At 41.1% G+C, this 19,987-nt stretch overlaps 1 protein-coding gene across 5 annotated transcripts in view; it reads left to right on the top strand.

The window, feature by feature from the left end:
* Positions 1-19,987, top strand: part of RGS6 (regulator of G protein signaling 6) — a 270,640-nt gene that overhangs the window by 189,389 nt on the left and 61,264 nt on the right. For all 5 annotated transcript variants that reach the window (XM_035329204.1, XM_035329203.1, XM_035329205.1 and 2 more), the window contains 9 exons: positions 4,487-4,537; positions 5,941-6,047; positions 8,164-8,215; positions 10,855-10,919; positions 13,912-13,988; positions 16,883-16,964; positions 17,498-17,572; positions 18,708-18,806; positions 19,906-19,967. In XM_035329204.1, coding sequence (XP_035185095.1) covers positions 4,487-4,537; positions 5,941-6,047; positions 8,164-8,215; positions 10,855-10,919; positions 13,912-13,988; positions 16,883-16,964; positions 17,498-17,572; positions 18,708-18,806; positions 19,906-19,967 — 670 coding nt within the window. The remainder of the gene's footprint in view (positions 1-4,486; positions 4,538-5,940; positions 6,048-8,163; positions 8,216-10,854; positions 10,920-13,911; positions 13,989-16,882; positions 16,965-17,497; positions 17,573-18,707; positions 18,807-19,905; positions 19,968-19,987) is intronic.

Here is a 19,987-nt window from a genome sequence, read left to right on the forward strand (position 1 = left end):
AGCAGCTTGAGTGGCTGCTTGCACACATGTGTAGGTATTCTTATAAATCTTTTTGACTGCTTGTGTTTTTTTTCAGGCTTACTTTTCTGATAGAAATATTTTAAGATTGGTCTGAGTTCAGGAGCAAATTGTTTGGAAAATTTGGTGCTAAAATGGGTTCATCTGTTTTCAAAAACGAAGTGACAGGAAGGAGAACACATTTTCATCCCTGCATCAATGCTGTCTGAACCTTGAGTTTGTAGATGACTGATGAAAGAGGCTGGGCACACAGCTTGTTTGCTCACATAACATGTCATGGAATGAGTAGATAATGTCTAGGAAAGATCTGAACGTTTCACTTTTTTTTTCATATTCCTTTTTAAAAAATACTACTACTACTAATATTAAAATTAATTAAAATATGTCAAGAGAGCATCAGGGTTACACTAGCACTGACAAAAAAAAAAAAGTCAGGACATAACCATGAAATCTTATGCCTGCTCCTGGAGGTGTATATATGAGACAAATTCTTCTGTAGCATGATTGGACGGTGCTTATTTAATTTAAGACCCCACTGTGTTCATTGTTAATATTTGTCAGTGTGCTGTGAGGCCGTGTAACAGCCTGAGGCCCAAAGCACCCCAGTCCTCATGCCACGTCTGGGTAACGTGTGACATCCCATCCATGGCAGGTCACTGTGGGGCTCCTCTCCACAGAACTTACCAGCTCTGCCACCTCAGGATACTCAGCAAAAAATGCATTTGTCCTGTTGGGCCTCAAAATAAATGCAAAGGTATACGTTTGCTGAAGCTTTAGAAGTGCTCTGGCATTTTAAAAAAAATTTTAAACAGATATATACAACATGCATGTGTGTGTAAATTGTTAGGGACGTGTCCAATCTGCTGGACAACAAGCAGGCCCTGTTGGTCCTGGCCCCTTTGCCCAGAGACTCAGTCTCCTCTCCAGGCAGCAGATCTTTAGAAAGTGCTGGAGGTATTCTGCTGTTTCACCCAGTGAGTAGAAGAGGGATGGCTCTATGTTTTCCAAGTAAACCCTGGATTTTCTGGAAGAGCTAGAACAACTTAGGTAGAGTACAGAAGGTGGTGGTGACTCACCTCATTAACTGCATCTTGCCAATGGCCTCACACCATGTGAACTTTTTTCTAATTTATCTTTCTTTGGCTGGCCACTCATTTGTCATGTTGACAGGCAATGGCCTTCTGAGAACACTGGTTACTCTTATGGGATCGCTGAGGCTGAACAGAAAATGGAGAAAATAGCAAGCAATATAAAACTGCTGCTCCGTGTCTCAGCCAGGTAGGTGGAAAAAAATGGTCATTGTGAATCAGTCTGAGCATGAGGATATAACTATTCTGTTGGCGTTAAGCAACCTCATCTACCTCAGCTTTAAAGAAAACCCTAAAGCAACGAGATAAATTTCATAATAGGTGAGGAGGAAATAGATGTTCTCAGGCTGTTGTCTATCCTTGAACTGAGCATACAGACTCAGAGAAAGCATAGATACATAGAGAGGAGCATAGAGAACGTGTAAGCCATTCCTCTACCTAGATCCAGCAGCACTTTATATTATGAAAACCTGCCCAACTATTTTTTTTTCAGTAGATCTCAAATGCCCCATCAGGGTTTAATGGCAATGTGTCAGGATCAAGGGTTTCCCTTGGGTGTCCTCTGAAAGTGCTTGTGAAATGTGGAATCTGAAAATCAAACAGAGAAGATCTTTTGGGAAAGGTGAATTAGAAGAGGACTGTCAGTAGGGCCTAATCTATGAAAGAGGTTAAGAAGAAATTTTCTGGAAAAAATACAGATGAGTCTGTGTCTTGATCTGATAGAGGAGGGTCTTGTACAGGATTCACTCACATCTTCAAGGCATCTTAAAAGGCTAGCTGTGAATTTTCTAATTTGAGAAAGGGCATAAACCGAGTTTGTAGATGGGCAAAACCAGATTGTGGTGATAGGAACAGCCACAAACAGGAGCAAAGCCAATGTGAGGGTAACCCTAAAAGTTGAAAGTATTGTGGGAGATGTCACCGAAGAGTTTTCACTATGATTGAATATTAATTAGTGACATGGCTATTAATGATGACAGTAATTAACAGAGGAAGGAAAGACTTGTCATTGTCCTGAGGGTGAGTAATCAGTCTTGGCAGGTGATAAATAATGGTTCAGCAAACTCAGCAGAAAGATAATCTGTCTGCCTCAGGACAACAGGAGAACAGCTATAAAATCTTCCAGGCTCTTGGCAACATTCAGGAATTACTTCATATTTTTAACAGAGAGGAATTAAAATCCGTGATCTTCAGTGTTGCCTATATGCTGGAGTGACTGATCACAGTAGTTCTGGCTGAGTCGATGTTTTCAGTTTGCCACTTTAAACCTTTCTTTTTTAAACCTTAACAAGATGGGGAAGGAAGCCTGGTGAATCTGCTTTCTGCATTGTGTTTTAGTTTGATGAAAATTCCTCAAATGAAAAGTAGAGCTGGGGTCATGATCATACTATGGAGAGTTAATTCTGCGTTAAGTATTCTTGTATATTTGGAAAGGGATTGGTCAGAACACACTTCACCTCCCTTGCTCTTGAGCAAGGCAATTAACTACTCTAGGAGATTTTCAGATTTGAGCTGTCACATCACTTGGGAATAAAATGACTGAGAGAGTACTACAAGCCTGTCATCTGAGACCAAAATCAGAACAAATTGTGGACTTCTTAGTCTGGGAGATATACAGAAAAAAAGAAAAAAAAAAAAAAGAAAAAGAAAAAAAAAAAGGATTCTGGTTTACCTTGAACCAAGACAACAGTTGTGATTTTTTGTTTGGTTCCTGACAATACGGAAGTGCTTCAGTTTGAGTCTTCTTGAAATATTCTTGTAGCCCCAAGTGTCTATTATCTCTTCAGGCTATTTTTGTTTTATGAAAGGCAAAAGGGAAAATCCTCATTTGTTAATAGCATTTTCTGTTTTATAGACATGTCAAATGCAACAGTTACTGACTCTGAATATTTTTGCCATATATTTTTCAGCTGGAACTATACACTAGACGTTTTCATTTAGCAGGTAGTTTTGGCTCTCTCAGAACTCTTCCTAAGTAAATTTATTACTCAGTAAAAGTTTTACTCAGCTCTTCTTGAGTCTTTGCTGCTTAACCTGTGTAACGGTACGTCTACATGAGGCAGGCACTGGCTGGGTTGGGCTGCTCAGTCACAGACAGCGCATCTGGGTCAGGGGGTAGTTCATCTCTGGCTGGCTCAGACCCTGCCCAACATGCTGTTATCTGCCAGCAAAACACCAAGAAAACATCCCACATATTGAATGCATAGAACATTGTCCATGGACAAGTCAGAGCTGACTAAAAATCTGGTTTATTGCACCAAACATTAAAGCACATCGTTTTATGGGTGAGAGCCAACACATTCTGTTATTCAGTTGTGTAATGTTACTTTAGTGAAAGGATCGCTGATTTCTTGGCTATCTACTGTTTATGCAGGGTGTGAGAAAATGAGCTAAAGCAGTGGTCAGCTAGGACTCCTGAGGTTTGTGAGGCTGTAAATTAGTTCAAATGGGCTCTCTTGTTGGGGTTCTGCTGTGTGACTGATTGCGGGTCATCCAAGTTCCTGAGTGCCAGAAGAAGACATCGCCAAGGGAGATTTACCACCAGCCCAACCACGACATAGCACTCCTAGGTGGCTCCCACCTGTGGAAAACAGCTCTAAGATCAGTCCTGTGTTTGTATGTGCTCTGTGTCCTCGTTATATGGATATTTCTTACCCATGCTCAGTGTGCTAAGCACTGACTGTTCATAGAGAGAGATGCTAAACCACTGTTTATAAGAGCATAACAAGTTTTGTTATTACTTGATGACCCCCTGAAAACCTAATTAAAAAAAAAAAAAAATGGAACTTTGACCTTTTTCTCTGCTCCTGGCCACCATGCTGCTGGTGATCACTAGCAAGTGCCAGCTCAGCAGTGGCTTGGTTTCAGACACACTTAGTCCCGCTTTCTAGCACTTGTCTTTGGCATGTGCTAGACTTTTCACTGCATTTTTTTTTTGACTGATAACTCGTTCTACACGTGCAGATGATTGCCCCTGACATTAAAGGTGCAAGGTGTCAGTAACTGCTCCTTCGTCCCCTTGCTAGGTAGTGCTTTCAGAAACAGTTCCCTGTATGCTGAGGTGACAGAGAAGCAACTGGGAGAGAAGAGGTTACATAGAACCATTAGAGTAATATTTGACTTAAGGTATAGCAAGTCTGCTATTGCACAGGGGAGTACTTGGGCTTAGTACCTATCAATAAATATATAATTACAGTGTGGCACTGGAAGGACATTTTGAAATCTCAGTAGAGCTAAAAAGGAAAATGGAAAAAATTCATGTCAGTTCTTTTGTATCTCATCTCAATGTTATCCCTCTCTAGGGCTCTCGGAAACCTTTTGGTCTTGATGTTCAGTGCTTTCTTTTCTTTTTATATTTCCTTTTTGTTTTGTTTTTGCAGGTGCTGATATTGTACAGTGGCTTATGAAGAACCTCAGCATCGAGGATCCAGGTAAGGTGACTATAGCTGGGGATGAACAGCCCCTTAATCTGTATTGTGTGTGCGCCATAAGACATTAGGTACTATTTTGCTACAGAGTGTATATACCAGAACAACAAGATAGATTTAAGCATTTGAAGAAAAGGAGGAGGAAAACAGATAAGAATCAACTTAATTAAGTCTAATACCTTGCACTACAACACAGAGAAAGCACTTCATAGGAGTCCTAGCCTGTCTGTGAAACTGCTGCTAGCTAAGTCTGATTTATTCTAAGGCTGTTCCCAGACATAGAAAGGAAGTGGGTAGATGTGTCTGGTTAACCAGGTAAACAGTGACAGGATTCCGTGGTGTGGAGAAAGGTGTGGCTGTGACTGACAGGGCATGCTGGTCAAGGATGACATGGGCACTAGCATGGGATAAGATAGTGGCTGCTGATTTATTGTGTCAGATAGATAAATGGATAATGAGCCATAAACTGTGATCAGTGCATGAGTGTAGTCCAAATAGTTCACACTTCAGAGAAAACAAAATCACTTTGGCACAGCTGAGAACTATTGGAAAAAGGAAGAAATGATTTCTGTGGGTCCAGAAGTTTCTTTTTCTTTCCTGGAAAGACTAAAAATCAACAACTTACCTCGCAGTCTGTTTCTGCTGTCACCATGTAAAACCTGAAATAGAGGCAGTGTTGTCTCACATGGAGCACCCCTCTCCACACATCCCTTCTCGTGAGTCCAGTCAAATCCCAAACCTGCACTTCAGGTGCCGACAATAGATTTATTATCTGCCTGGGCACACATGATCATCTGATGTGTATTTTGCAGCTCTGAGAAAGTAGGTGCAGCTTTTGACAGTTGACATCCGTTGAAAATCTGTGCAGAGGCACCTCTGCGGTGGTGATGGTTGCCTTGGCCGTGCTAGCATATTGCTAGCACCTCTTACCTCAGCACCACTTCTTCTAACAAATAGCAGTGCTGCAGCGTTAGGATTTCTCTTTATGAACAAAGATGCTGAATAATGATCTGGTGATGCAGATGTTCCTCTAATTTGGTAGAAGCAAGTGGGGTTCACTGATGGAGCAGGCTTCTTGTCAGCTGTCACCTGTGGTGGATGATCTGCTTTGAAGTGAAATTCAGATTCTAGAGCTGAATTGGTGTGTGACATTTTGTAAATACAAAAACAGCAAGTTAAATGTTTGAGTAATGTTTCGTCTATATTGTAAGGCTGCTTCCTGCTCTCCTGCTTTGCGTGATTTCACTGGAAGGTGTTAAGGATACAGAATGGGTACAACGTGGCTTGTGAGCATGAGGTCATAGCGCAAGTCATTAACAGACCCACTGCTGAAAACAGAGGATTGCACATTGTACGTCTTCCTGAGGTATCCCTGCTGTTTTCTCTCTTTTCCTTCTCATCCGCAGGGGAAGCAATACACTTGGGAAGTCTTATTGCTGCACAGGGTTACGTCTTTCCAATTTCAGACCACGTCCTTACCCTGAAAGATGATGGAACGTTCTATCGTTTTCAGGTTGGTGAGCCCTCAGCCTTCCTTGTGGCCCTTTTTGCTGTCTGCTGGCTACTGCAGAACTGAGTAGCCACCCTTCTGTCCAAAGTGGGCAAGGGCAAACTTTGGAGTTGGACATTTGAGCTCTAGTACAGCAGAAAATTCATGTTTTTAACCTCTCCTGGTTACAGATTGAGATGGGAGGGGGCAAACTTCAGGCTTTAGCTCTTTTACAGGGGACGTGTGACCCTGTCAGTCACCTTAGCTGAGACACCTCTATCCCCTATTGTCTGTGCCCCCAGATTGGATGCCTCCATTTTTTGAAGCATCCTGTGCTTGAGTTCAATGCCATTTCCAAAATCTGCTGCTGTCAAGTTCCTTGATAATTGAATGCTTGTGCTGCAACAACTTATTTTAGACAAATTGGTTAACTTTAAAAGAAGCAGTAAGTTCAAACCTACTGTCTAATGTTGCTGGTTGAATTTGTGTTTTTGTTACATGATCTCTGTCAGCTCCCTTATCTTTCCTGTGACCTTTCTTCTGTTCACTCTACCATTCCTCCTTTTCATTTGTTTGTTGTTGTTGATGTTGGTTTTATTTATTTCTTTGTTGTTTTTTAGCTTTTATTTGAAAATCCTGTACTCATCTTTCCATCTGCTGCTCAGGCTCTCAGACGTACTGCTAATGTGGTTTTGTTTTCATTTAAGACCAACGGCACAGGCAAAAACAAAAAACAAAACAAAAACAAGCAAACAAAAAGGCAGGAAATCACAGACCTCCCCTTATCTCTCTGTACCTTCTGGTTACCTGGTGTCACTCAGACTAAGATTTTCCATGACAGTCCCCTTGCTTTTCACAAAGTCCTACTCCTCCTATCATGCAAGACTTGGCAGAAGCAGGGGCACTGCTGATTGCCTATTTAGTTGTATTTTTGTCCATTTTAAGAGAGATGCCATAAGAAGTTAAATTGTCAAGCTGTCCTGTGCAGCTCTCAAAAGCCAGATTTCAAAAGCAGAGTATAATTTAATTTATTTTTCTTATTTTAAGCCCCTGTAAACAACATCATCAAGTAGTCTTGACTGCTTATTGACTTTTCTTTTTTCTTCCCTTATCTTTTCCTGCAATTTTGCTTACTGCTTGCCTGTTGTCGTTTCCTGCAACAGTTCTCCTCAGCAGCTTTCTGCAGAAATAACCTGATAAAATCATTTTTCTTTTCCATCATTCCACTGTTGTTGCTTTCTACATCAACATCAGTCCATCCTTTAACAGTCTCTTATCATGTTGTGAAGTTCAGGGAATATATATCAGTGAGGACCATTGAACCGCGTGTTGCTGGATCCCTCCGTGTTTTCTCACTGTGCCTTGGTACAAGGAATTGTCTTTGTATACATGTAACGTCCTGTGCTCTTTTGTGGAATCACATCAGTAATGCAAAACACTGTTCTGTAATTTGTGTGGTCACATTATTTTTCATTTGTGTCAAAATTGAAATACAGCTACATGTAGTAATATCTTGTAATTAATTGTAGCAACTGCAATATGGAGACCTGGACAGAAAATAAAACCAGTAAGCTCAGCAGGATTTCTGCTTTCAAAACAACTGTAATCAGAAGAGTTTTGAGCTCTGCCATCTGATTTATTTTAAAAGTGAATTGTTTTGTTGGCTGCCAACCACACTGGTAGCTGCTCCAAAAAAAGCAAGTGGTGTGTGGCATATATAAAAGGCCACAAAGTTTTTTTTTTTTGTTTTTTTGTTTTTTTTTTTTTTTTTCTCATGGTCCTAACAAAAAGAAAAGAAAAAGGTTCAGGGTGACTGTGAATTTCTGGGGAAAGAGGAGGTGCTGGAGATAGAGGGCAAGAGGTCCATATTCAGATGAGGTGGCAAGACTGTCGAAAATGTCATCAGGGTGGACATCCTCAATGATTATTACAGTGTCTCTGCCTTCAGTGAGGAATGTTAGTGATGATACCCTTCTGGAAAAGCGTCCTCACTTTCACGCAGATCTGTAGCAGTGTTTCCCCTGAAAGCAGAGACTGGGCCATAGCCTTTGTGATTCTTCTGTTTGTACTCAAAATGTTTTTCTGCATTTGATTTGTTTTTCATCTCTTAAATTATGAAAATGCATATGTTGTTTCTTAGGCACCGTACTTTTGGCCTTCAAACTGCTGGGAACCAGAAAACACAGATTACGGTGAGGCTATAATTATTTCATTGCAGAAAGTTGGTACACAAAGTATGAGAATGGGAAAAAAAAATGTCCTTTAGCCTATGAGTTCAGTGGGGCTGGGATGTTACGTACTGTTGCCTTCATTCTCCAATAGCTCTGTTGGTTTCAGCAAGATTTATGGCAAGCAGAATATTGCTCCTTGGGAATCTTAAATAATATCACTATTGCTTTTGTGGGAGAATATACTTTGATCTGTAGCTGAATTTGATATGTTGATCAATAAAAAGTTACCTCATTTGGGCACTCATCTGGCTGATCAATAAGCCAGTATATAACTAATGACAACCCATAGTTAAGCTTCCGTGATATATGACATCAGACTTATTCCTCCTATTTTTTTTAAGATCACCAGCTATCACCTGGTAAAAAGAGAAGACTGAGCGTGGTTTATGAGCCAATAAACTGCAGCATGGGGTATTAAACATGTGAATGCCTGCAGACAGTGATAATGCATAAAGAAAATATGTCAGTATTGTTATCTTTAGTTGTCTCCGTGCAATATTGCTGTCTCTTCCAGAACTACACTTCTTTCACAGCTAAATGATAAAATCAATTGGTGCATCCCAGTGTGGCATTGGAAGAGGAAGTGAATCCATGTGCGTGCTCATAAAGCAGGAGCTTCTGGAAATGCCTCTTCTGAAATATCTCATAATCTAAGATCAGTTTGTAACTCCTCCCTGAATAATCATTTTTTTCTTTCCCAGGCAGTAATTACGCATCATTATGGATTCTGGAAATCATTTGCTGGGGTGGGGAAGTAGCTTGCAATGGTGTCTGTCATATGATAGTTCATTTACAGTCCTCATCTGCAGGGAAGCTAATACAGACTTATGTGTTTATCCCAGTGAGGCGGCTGCTTAGGAGAAAACATGTTGCCGTTCATTATGTGCAAAATAATTTCCAGATTTTACAAAGACTCACCATATACGTGTCTGAACTGTGCTAAATACATTTTCTGTAAATATCAGTAACAGTCTTAAGAGGGAAGTTCTGTTTTTTCCCAGTGTCTGATAAGAAACCGGGTTTCACAGTCCGGTTCTTGTGCTGCAAAGGCATTGAATGGAACAATACTCCTCAAAATCAAGCCCTGTATGAGCTGACCCACAGCTGGACAAGCTGCAACTGCTCTCTGAGCCCTGTAGTGACAGATTTTCATCTATCCCACAAATCTCTAACATATGCTTATAATCAGCCTTTGCATATCAGGGGTCTGTGCAGATGGAGTCTTCTCAGGAAATAATCCCAAACTAGCAGTAGGCCCAAATAAAACTGAAATCCCAGCAGCTCTTCCTACCTTTTTTATTTGCATGGATCTCCTCACAGGACTGGAATGAACTTGCCAATGGCAGGTCAGTGCCTCGCATGAGGAAGTACTGCAAGATGACTGGCTCTCAATTTATTTGGTGGTGTAAATGGCTTACAAGTGAAGTTGTTCTTGAGAAGTATGAAAATAAATATATGTGACCTGTTCCATTCTGGTTACCATGCATAATGTAGGCTCATTATATGAATGTTAAAGTTACAGGAATAGCATAGAGGATAATTACACCAAAGCACCATTTTTCTCATATTTTAAATAGAGGAGGTGCCATCCAATGAAAAATATGCATGGAAGTGTCAGAAAATTGCTTTTATCAGCAAACCAAAACTCCATGGTTTTCAAAGCTGAAGTTTTCTGAAAAAGATTTGTCGTTTTCTGTAGAGGATGCTTTGCATTCTGCCCCAGTCCAGTTTGGTACACTTCACAATTTGGTACACTGTATGATTTGTACCTGCCACAGCAATACGAGATAAAGGGCCAAAACACAAGGAAGCTGTACATTTCACATCCAGATCCATCCCGTAATGAGAGCACTGGACCTCTATTATACAATTCAGATCTGACCATGTACTCACAGTGTGCTGGGGACCTTGTTTCAACTCATAATGGAATTGAGCTGAGCTGGCCATCCAGCTGAGGCTGTCCAGGAGGCAGCCTGGGACTGGTTCGGTATCATGCACTGGGCTCCTCTTGACCCTTGGGATCCCAAACCACATCAGTTGTGGCAGTGTCTGCTTATGGTGAAAAGGGAGAAGGCTTTTCTTAACAGTTTGAAATTTATAGAATATGTAGATGGAGCAGATGAAAGAATGTCACATGGTACCTTTAAGATCTAGCCCGTATTTCTGTTTTCATTTCAATATCCTGATTTTTTTTTGTTGTTGTTATTCTTAATTATTTATTTTTAGGGGAAAAGAAACACAGGGGTATGCAAGGCTGCTCACTTCGGCAGACATATTTCTAAAGTGCTGAAGGGAGCAGGTCGCTAATGCTAAATCTTTTACCAGCCCCAGAAGTAATTGTGCCTTTCTCAGACGTCTCATTAGGTCCTGGCATCTACTCTCAGCACTTTTAAATGAGATATCCCAGATGTTTAAGGCCTCTGAGATAGCTAGCATATAATGTCAGCTGAGTATTCAGCCCTCTCACTCCTTGGTTCGTGTTGCCTTCTGATGAGAAGGAACAATACATGGACCAATATAATTATTATTATTATATTTTTTTTAAGATCTTGTACTTATAATCTGTCTGTAATTGTTTTCTGTTCTGTTTCTCCCTTTAGCTATCTACCTTTGCAAACGGACCATGCAGAACAAAGCCAGGCTGGAGCTGGCGGATTATGAAGCCGTAGGTACACTGCTGCTAGAGTTTGAAGTGTGGGAGTACAGGGGGAGGGCTTTGTTTGCCAACTGAATGGTGCAATTTTATGCTTTGGGGTCAGCCTTTCCTGTGTCCTTTTTTTTTTTTTTTTTTTTTAAGTTGTCACAACTGTATGTGGGTTGATCTGGAGACAACATCAGGTTAAGTTGTCACAACTGTATGTGGGTTGATCTAGAGACAACATCAGGCATGTGAATGGGGAGCATCACTGGCTTTGCGGTATCTCCAGTTAAAGCATCTGCTGTTGTAGCCAGCCCTCCAAGACTGCAGCAAATAACACAAAAGCTTACTTAGGCCTCCTGTTTCCAGTTAACAGGTTCTGGTTTATATTGCAGATACCAACGCACAAAATGGTGGATTTTCAGGTGCATTACTAAGTAATTAAATTGCTAATGACCTGTAGCATACCGTTTCAGACCTTAAAGGGAAAGTCTTCAGATAGTAAGCTTGGACTGTGTTTTCAGTACATTATGTAAGAATTATGAACCAGGCTTATTCAGGGAGTGTTTTCTGTTATGAAGTTATTATCCAAAAAAATATCCCCAAATTCAGTCTATGGGAATGGGAAAATGGAGGCAGGGGAGGGGTAGGGTTGGAGTGGGTTTCTTTGCATGCTGGCAGTGTAATGCTGACCAGCTGAACTTTCTTTCTATCATACAGCCTTTTTCTTGCTTTCTAGTTCAACAGTGTAACACTTGAATTTCCAGTGTGGAATTTTTCAGTGGAGTGTTTGTGTACAAAACTCGTTCTAGTGGGCTTGTGTGTTCATGTTTATTATGATGAACACATTTGTATTGCGTATGTTGCAAGTTTTTTTCCTAGAATAGACTTTATATTTCTCCCATGCCTTCTACAATGTTGGGTCTTCTGTACACACAGATATGTATATACGCCATTTGGTCCTTCCAGTGAAGAGCATGCAAAAATCGGCACTTGTCTAATGTATCCAGACTTCCCATGAGTTCTAATCTCAAAGTACAGACATAAAGGAAGGAATATAATAGTCCATATGCATTTATACCTCATTTTGCTGAATTTTTCCTTCTGCATATTGTTGATTTCATTATTAAAACCATTAAAATTGCTCTCAGCCAACCAATTAACTTGTAAGTACTCTAAAGATCTATCATAAAGCAAAAAAAGGCTGTTCAGCAGCACATACTCCCACACATATGCAATGAGGCTATGACTAAGTACTTTTGCACATCATTGTCTTCTGAGAGTAGCAATGCACCAGTGACGGCAAATAATTAGATCTTGGCAGTCTCTCATTTTTCTTGTGAATATTGCATTGCACAATTAGAGATGGCTTCTGCATTCAAAGTTTGCTCTCTTAATTAAAGACAATCAGATAAGTACAGCACCAACCCTTCCTAGTCATTATGAGAGCTGAAGCAGACCCAGCAGTGGAAATGTAAGCTGAGCACAAGTGAGAGAAACAGGCATAGGGGAATGGGAAGGAATTCCGTATGTTTAATGTGATTTTTTTGGTGATTTAGCATAGGATGCTTCTCTGCAGGCATCAGCACTGACCTGGCATTTCCAAAGAGAATCACTAAAAAGCATCTTGGGACAGCATCTCATTTGAGGTTCTGCTTGAATCACTCATAGGCACCTACCCCCGGTTTGTAGTGCTAAAGCAGGGTTCTTCGCTATATGATTAAGCTTGCATGATTGCATTTAGCTTAGTTTATAATTGGCCAAACATAAGCATGATTCAAATAATGCTTCACTTGGTGATGTTTCATTGGCTTCAGCATGTTTACTCCAGAGGGCACATGTGAACATGATTTAAAATATTAAAAAAATCAAACCCACAAAAAATTGTTTTTGCAGATATTACAAGTAGTTCACAGTAAAGGAAATCATCGCAGCTCAGCGCAGCTGTAAAACATTTGCTTAACTCTTTTCCTCCATGTATAAGACTGAAAGTCTTGAGTGGACTTGATGGTAACTGAGTCAAGCTATGTGTTATATGACAGTTCAGAGTGAAATTTGGGAGAGTTCTCCTTGCATTGAAATGCTTGTGCTTAAGCATTTTCTTGAAATAAAGAGAATAGACGGAAAAAGAACAGCAGCAGAACTAATAGCGTTCATTTTCAAGGAAAATTTGGAACAGTTGAACCAGCTGTAATGGTTAAGAGAGTCAGGTTAATGGTCTCGTAGGCCTCTTTCTCCAAGCAATTGCGGATATGTGACTTTGGGGTGCCATTCGTGCCTGAAGTTCTGGCCGTGTCCCGAGTTTGACCTTGAGCTGTGAGAATGTCACATCCATCTCCATATGTGCAGATCATGATTCTGTCCGTAATGGATCTAGACCAGAGCTCTTACTTGAGATGCAGAGAAAGGCTGCATCTGGATCTGGTCCCCACCGTTAGGTATTTTCGTTGTGGAGACAAACAAGCTATTTCCTTTTGTGAATCATCCTGGCAATTCCCGGACTTGAGTGCTGTGCAGCTGTGCAGTGCTCTCAGCAGTGACCAGGGCTGAGCAGAGCGAGGGATGCTCGGGCTTTGCACCTTAGCAAAAGCCTGAAGAGAAGAGAGCAGAGTGGGGGAGGAAGGGAAAGTGGGAAGAGAAGAAAATGTGCAGGTGGCAGCCATCTGCTCTCAGAAATGAAAGTTGTCAGCTTTGCAAATCTTCTCAGTACTATCTTTTGGGAACAGGTCCATCATTATTTTACTAATAGAGCTCAGGCTGTCTTCATCACACTCTATTACTTCTCCTGACAGGGTTCTCTTGGCTGCAGACTGAAAAGATGTGTCAAAACCTTGTTTTGCCTATGGGATAATTCACCTGAAACCATTGCTGATTTCCATGTCTTGTATTTTCCAGTTTAAAAAATAAATAAATAAATAAATAAATAAACTCCCAACATGCTAACTCTGCTCTCAAGCAATTGCTATAATTACTAGAATTAATTAATTAATTGTTCTCTACTATTTTCATCTTTTGTCAGGAAAACTTAGCAAGACTTCAGAGAGCATTTGCAAGGAAGTGGGAATTCATCTTCATGCAAGCTGAGGCCCAAGTGAAGTGAGTAGTCCTGGAGCACTGAGCCGCGCCAGTATCTGGGGCTGGGTAGGGAGGGGGGACTCTGTGAGGATATAACTTCTCTGCCAGTGTCTTTACTGCAACTAAGCAGTGTGTAGAAATGTTGTTCAGGAGTTCCTGAGCCTGAATTGTCTATGTGAGGTTGAGCGAATCACTTGCACGTTCTGCTTCTACTTTGATATAGTATTTGTGTTTTGAATAAATGGAAAGACCAAAACTTTGTCATCTGTCTGGGTAATTCTGTGCTTAAGCATTTCAGAGTTTATAAACGCTATTTCTTAAAAGTACTTTTATAAAGGTGGTATGTACAGCAGACTGTATTTGGTTTCCTCGTTTATACCATTCCCCAGTCAGCTCAGTTGTACATCTGTTCTCTGCTCTGCAGCTTGTGCTCCTAACTGTGGAGAATTGGGTGCCACTTACATGAAACTTACTCAAATGCAATACTTTTCTTCCCACCTGCTACATATAATTGAAATCTACATTTTTTTCCACATCTTTCTGAAAACAGTTCAGTGTTTTTAGTATGTTGTCATTAGTGCTGCAAAATGAGTATGGTCCAGGGTTTCTAGACTAGTGTATACCTGTGCGTCCATTTTTACGTGTAATTGTCACCAGTAAAACTGAAAGCCTGATGAAGAAGAGAACATCAGAACACCAGTGCTGACAGTCTGTATCACTAGAAAGAATTTGCACTTCCAGCATCAGATGCTAAAAAGTTAAGGAATATTATTTCTTGAGGGTGTGGCTGAGGGATCGGTCTCTATCTTTGATCAACTCGTTGGAATTTTGATTAATTCTTTGCTTAATCATCTTGTAATTATGCACTATTTAAGCACATGATAATTATCCTCAAAATAACAAGGTAATTAAGAGATTTTTTTTCTGAACAGAATACCAGCATTCTGTTTAGAAGAGAAAATTAGAAGTTACAATAGCAATTGTACTCTCAGTTACATAAAGGTTTGTTGCAAAGAGGAAAAAAAATCTAAGTCAAAACAAAATTCTGTATTCTGTCTACAGCATAAATTATCACCTAAGAAAGAAATTTAAATTCCTTTTTTTTTTTATATGGTCACCATTACTTATTCATCTTTTCATGAAGAAAAGTTGGGTTGGAATTCACGGTGTAATGCATGGCAGAAAATTAACTAAAAGAGAAAAAAAACACCTGGAAACCTTTCTCTGGTTATCAAGTTCTGCTCTGGCTCCCACGTCTTTGTTTGCACACAGGATTTCCACTCATACCAGCCTTCAGGTTGTACACACTAAACGAGGAACAGCACAGAGTGGGGAGAACATCAGTGACAACACAGTATTTTCAAAGTAAAACACCTTCTGATGGAAACTCGTTGTAGTGCTCAGAAACTGCAGCCACAGAGCATCTAGATATGTTGTGTCTTTACCATAATTTGAAATGTGGAACACTGAGTTATCAGTAAGTTTGGGGACAGGAGCCAAGAATCTGGGTCTAGCACAAAGCAGCCACGCAGACAATTCTTGGAGCCTCTGAAGAGTGTCTCCACTTCATGTGTGCTCTGCAGTGTGACGCTGGCAGAAGGCTTCACCTTCGCCTTTGGTTAGGCACGAAGGCTGCTCAGAAGTGGTTTAGGGTTGGGTGCCCGTGCTAGCTACTCAGCTCAGTACAGGGACTGCTGTCTGGTTGCTGCTCTGTCTTTTGTGTGGGGACAGAGCTCATGCAGAGCTGCTTTCTCATCTCAACTTATTCAGAGATGGACAAGTAACTATGGAGGACTTGAGGTTTTAGTGGGGAGGGAAGGGATGCTCAGAAACTTCAGTTTCCGTCCCCCATTTCCTATCCGGTACATTTATAGCACAGACTCAGCTAAGGATTACTTCTCCTCCACAAGAAAAACAGGAGAGGAGAGAACTAGATGGTCAGAAATTCTAGGTTGCGTGGGTTTTTTTTGTCCTTGCTGCTTTCATTATGCCTGGTGGCAGCTGTGCAGGAAGGCAGCACAGGAACACTGTCAGCTTCTCAAGTCTGCTCTGGAGGCGAGGGCAGTTCCTCCTCCCATGTCTCATCTAGTCTCTCTGCAGGCAGGTTTTGCAATCGGGTGGTGATTTGCTGTGCTCACGTGTAGAGCCGAGCACCAGATGTGAATTGCTAGATGCTGCTGAGAGGTAGGGGAACAGCTGCTTTGAACAACCTCCAGTGGCCTTTGATGTGTGTGCTTTGAGTGAGCCAATGTACTGGCTGCATCAGGGCTGAAATTACCGAGTTACGCCTGTGCCAACCCAATCACGTGTCTTATGAGTGCTGGCTTGCACGGCACCATGCGGCAAGATCAGCTCCTGTCCCTTGGTGCTGGCACCCTGCCCTCTGCCAGCACCAGGACAGGCAGAGCCAGTCTGTTGGAATCCCCAAGGAAGGTGGCCACAAGTGCTGCCTGTGCTGTCACTGCTGGTGATGCCTCGGATAGCTGCCCCCTAGGAGTCTGTGGTCATAGCAGTGGTGCCACGGGGTGCAACGGAGCCTCCCAAGGTGGGCCTACACCTGGAGTAAAGAGGTGCCGACAGGCAGAGCCAAAGCCAGATGTGAACTTCCAAGTCTGGGGAGAGAGTGTGAGGAAACGGCGTTTTCCTCACAAGATGGGAAGAAAAAAAATAAAAAATATTAAGGTAAATTTTACATCTTAATAGGAAATTTTCTCTTGATACATACTGGAGCAAACATCAGTAACATATTTTGTTCACGACACATGTTCTTGCAAGACAGTGAGTGACATTCCTATACCAAAAAAATGTGGTTTTCTAAACATTTTTTGTCGTTGGGTTAAAAACCTCAGCTAGGAAGTGTAACCAGAAAAAAAAAATAGTTGTGTGGTGACTCATGTTTATGCTTTTGTTTTCAGAATCGACAGGAAAAAGGATAAAACAGAAAGGAAAATTTTGGACAGCCAGGAGAGAGCATTCTGGGATGTGCACAGGCCTGTGGTAAAGCTCTTTTTAAATGATGAGGCTTTCCAGGTTTTGACAGGAAAGTTTTGATACTAGTAGACACTGTGCCATGAATTGCAAAAAGATATTGCCTTTAAAGTCACCACATAGTTTTTCCTCACAATTCAAACAAGTTGCTACAAGATTATTACAGGCATTTTAGGTTTGTGCATGCATGGAACTATTGACTTAGAAATATACGATAAATGTGAAGTTTTGGATGTTTTTTTGTGCATATGAAAAGAAAAGCAGCTTACCCGGTTTGGCACAGGCTTCCTAGAAAAAGCTCTTCTCTTAGCTGAGGTATTTCCTCTTAGTGCCAAAGTTATGAGCAAATGGATTTGATGCTGAGATGCCAACTTTGGGTGTATGCACTCTCTTGTTTAGCAAGCATAATTTATGGGATGCAAACTTAAGGAAAGACTTTCAAACAAGAGCTAACTGTATATTTTAGGAAGGTAAGGTAGCATGTAGCTGTAAACAGAAAAAAGTAATGTGATAACCATCTTTTTTTAACCGTCTCTTTTTAGCCAGGTTGTGTAAACACCACAGAAATGGACATTAGAAAGTGTCGTCGTATGAAAAACCCACAGAAGGTTAAAAAGGTCAGTTTGAGTTTCTGGTTTTCTTTGTTTATTTTTAATGTAAATTATGCTTGACACCTATAGTATATCAGACTTCCATAAGAGAAACGAAAAGTGGTTTGCAAGCATCAGTTCATTTTTGATCTAATTGGTGAATTTACTATTGCAGTTTTACCAACAGAGAGGTACAGACCAAGTGACTGGCAAAGCTGAGGAGGGCATAAGAAGCTCTGTGCTCCAAATGTCTGCTGGCTTTGTACTCCCATAAAACTGAAATCAGTTGGCAAAAGTGCCTAGGTACCATTTTTCAGAAAGTGTTTGGGCACAGGTTTTTGAGAGCTGTTTACCTGTCTTAATAATTTTGAAGGCTTGATCATTAGCAGCTTGGGTGCCTTTGACTTCCAGAAAGTCTTGGCTCTTGTATGTATATATTGGTTCTGGAGGTGACACCAGATTCCTAACTTCCTTTGGTAGTTAAGTTGCAGAAGAGCTGTTCACGTCTCTTTTGAACATTAAATAAAAAGCAGATGTACTGAATGACAGGGTAGTTGGTATTACTTTCAGTGCAAGTCTCTGTCCAGAAAACTAATGGCTACAAGTCAGTCTGTAGGTTATCCAGATGTGTAGTAGTTTTATGAAGAGAAATTCAACCAAATGGAAGAAAATGCCCTATGATGGTGTTCTAGTGCTTTCTTTCTCCACTCACTTCACCACGATGATCGTGCCCAGGGTTCATCCTGCAAATATTGGCAGGTGCAGCCCTCAGAGCTCCTAAAAATTATCATCTGCATCTGAACATTTAAGATATTTTTTTTCTACTTACTGTGAAACAGACCTATAGAGTGCAGCAGCACAGAGCAGCCACCTCACACATAATGGGAAAGTCTCAGGTGAGAGAGTCTTGCTGGAAAGCAGGCTGTGTGGGAAGCCCCAAGCATCCCGCTGGCATGCCTGCAGATGTCCCAAGTGCAGGCATCTGCAGCACAGTCAGATCTGTCAGTTTTGCTCCAGGCTGAATGATTGTTGACCTGCAAGAAAATAAACAGTAGGAAATTGTTGGCTTGTAATCTTACTGTTTTGCGAACTGCAATTCTCCTCATTGCATAACAGGGAAAAAGGCCATAATCTCTTCTGTTTGTTTACTGGTTCCCTGCAGTCAGTGTATGGGGTTACAGAGGAGTCTCAGCCCCAAAGCCCCGTACATGCGCCCTCCCAACCTGTACGCAAAACTACGAAAGAGGATTTCCGGAAACAGGTAAAAAGATGGCTATGTGGCAACTCTCTTGAGACTGAGTGCATCTAGAAAAGTCAGACAACTGTTAGTGGGGGGATGGAGCATTAATGTTATTGAGAAGTCAGTTAAACCAATTGTTTCTTTTTTTTTTTAACTGTGCTTGATCCTCAAGTGCTTTATGTAAAGCAGTGAGTATTTAAAGATGCATATTAATTGAGCAGTGCAGTGATGTGATGATACGTGTTATGGGCAGCACTGACCTTTGACTCTAGTATTACTCTGTCTCTGGGCGAGTAGGCAGATTCATTTCCACATCACTGAGGATGTCAGAAAAGTGGACATTGAAAAAGGCTAGGGAAGAAATCAGCATGCCCAGAGCACAGGTTGGGGGTGGGCAAGGAAATGCATCTTTCAGTGTGCGACTGTTACAGGCTGTATTGTCAAAGCTTTCAGGGAACTGGGAAAAATCACTGTAAAGAATGAAAACTGAGAATCACTCTGAGCAACAGCCAGCCAACTTGTGTGTTCTTGCCCCTGCTCAGGGAACTCTTCCTCAAAATTGCTTTACTGAAGCAAACAACACTCACTGAACTATGGACAAGATTCGATGGGTCAGCATTTTAGTAAAGGCAGCATTAGATGTGTTTCTTAGGCTGCCAGTTTTAGGGTCATCTTCTGAACTAAGTCTGAACACTACATTTCTTGAGCTTTTTCCATTGTAGGCAATGCAGGCTGCAGAGCATTGTGAAGAGCTAGTTTATAGCACAGTACAGATGTACTGTAAAACCATGACTTTCTTGGTTAGAGAGATGAAAGTGTGTCGTATACAATGAGGATCACATTGCACCCTGAGTTATCTAGGAACCTCAGCCCCAGCTATGTGCCTTTCCTACTTTTAAATATTTCTTGGGAAGCTCCCCTCGGGGACTTTGCCATGTGAAATGGAGCCTCCTTTTGGAAGCAGCTAATAAGCTGCTTCTACTACCTAGGGAAGGGTCTCATTTCTTTCTGAGTTACTTTCAAGCTGTTCGGAATGAGAAATCAATAGTGTGTTGGGATTTGATCAATGCATGCTGTGGAGTTCCTGGATTCCTAATGTCCTTGTCATCTCTCTCCTCAGATAACTTTTCTGAACCTGCAGATAGACAGGCATTGTTTAAAGATGTCCAAAGTAGCAGAAAGGTGAGTGTTGCCATTTTCAT

Source organism: Oxyura jamaicensis, chromosome 5 (assembly GCF_011077185.1).
Source record: "Oxyura jamaicensis isolate SHBP4307 breed ruddy duck chromosome 5, BPBGC_Ojam_1.0, whole genome shotgun sequence".
Classification (NCBI taxonomy): Eukaryota; Metazoa; Chordata; class Aves; order Anseriformes; family Anatidae; genus Oxyura; species Oxyura jamaicensis.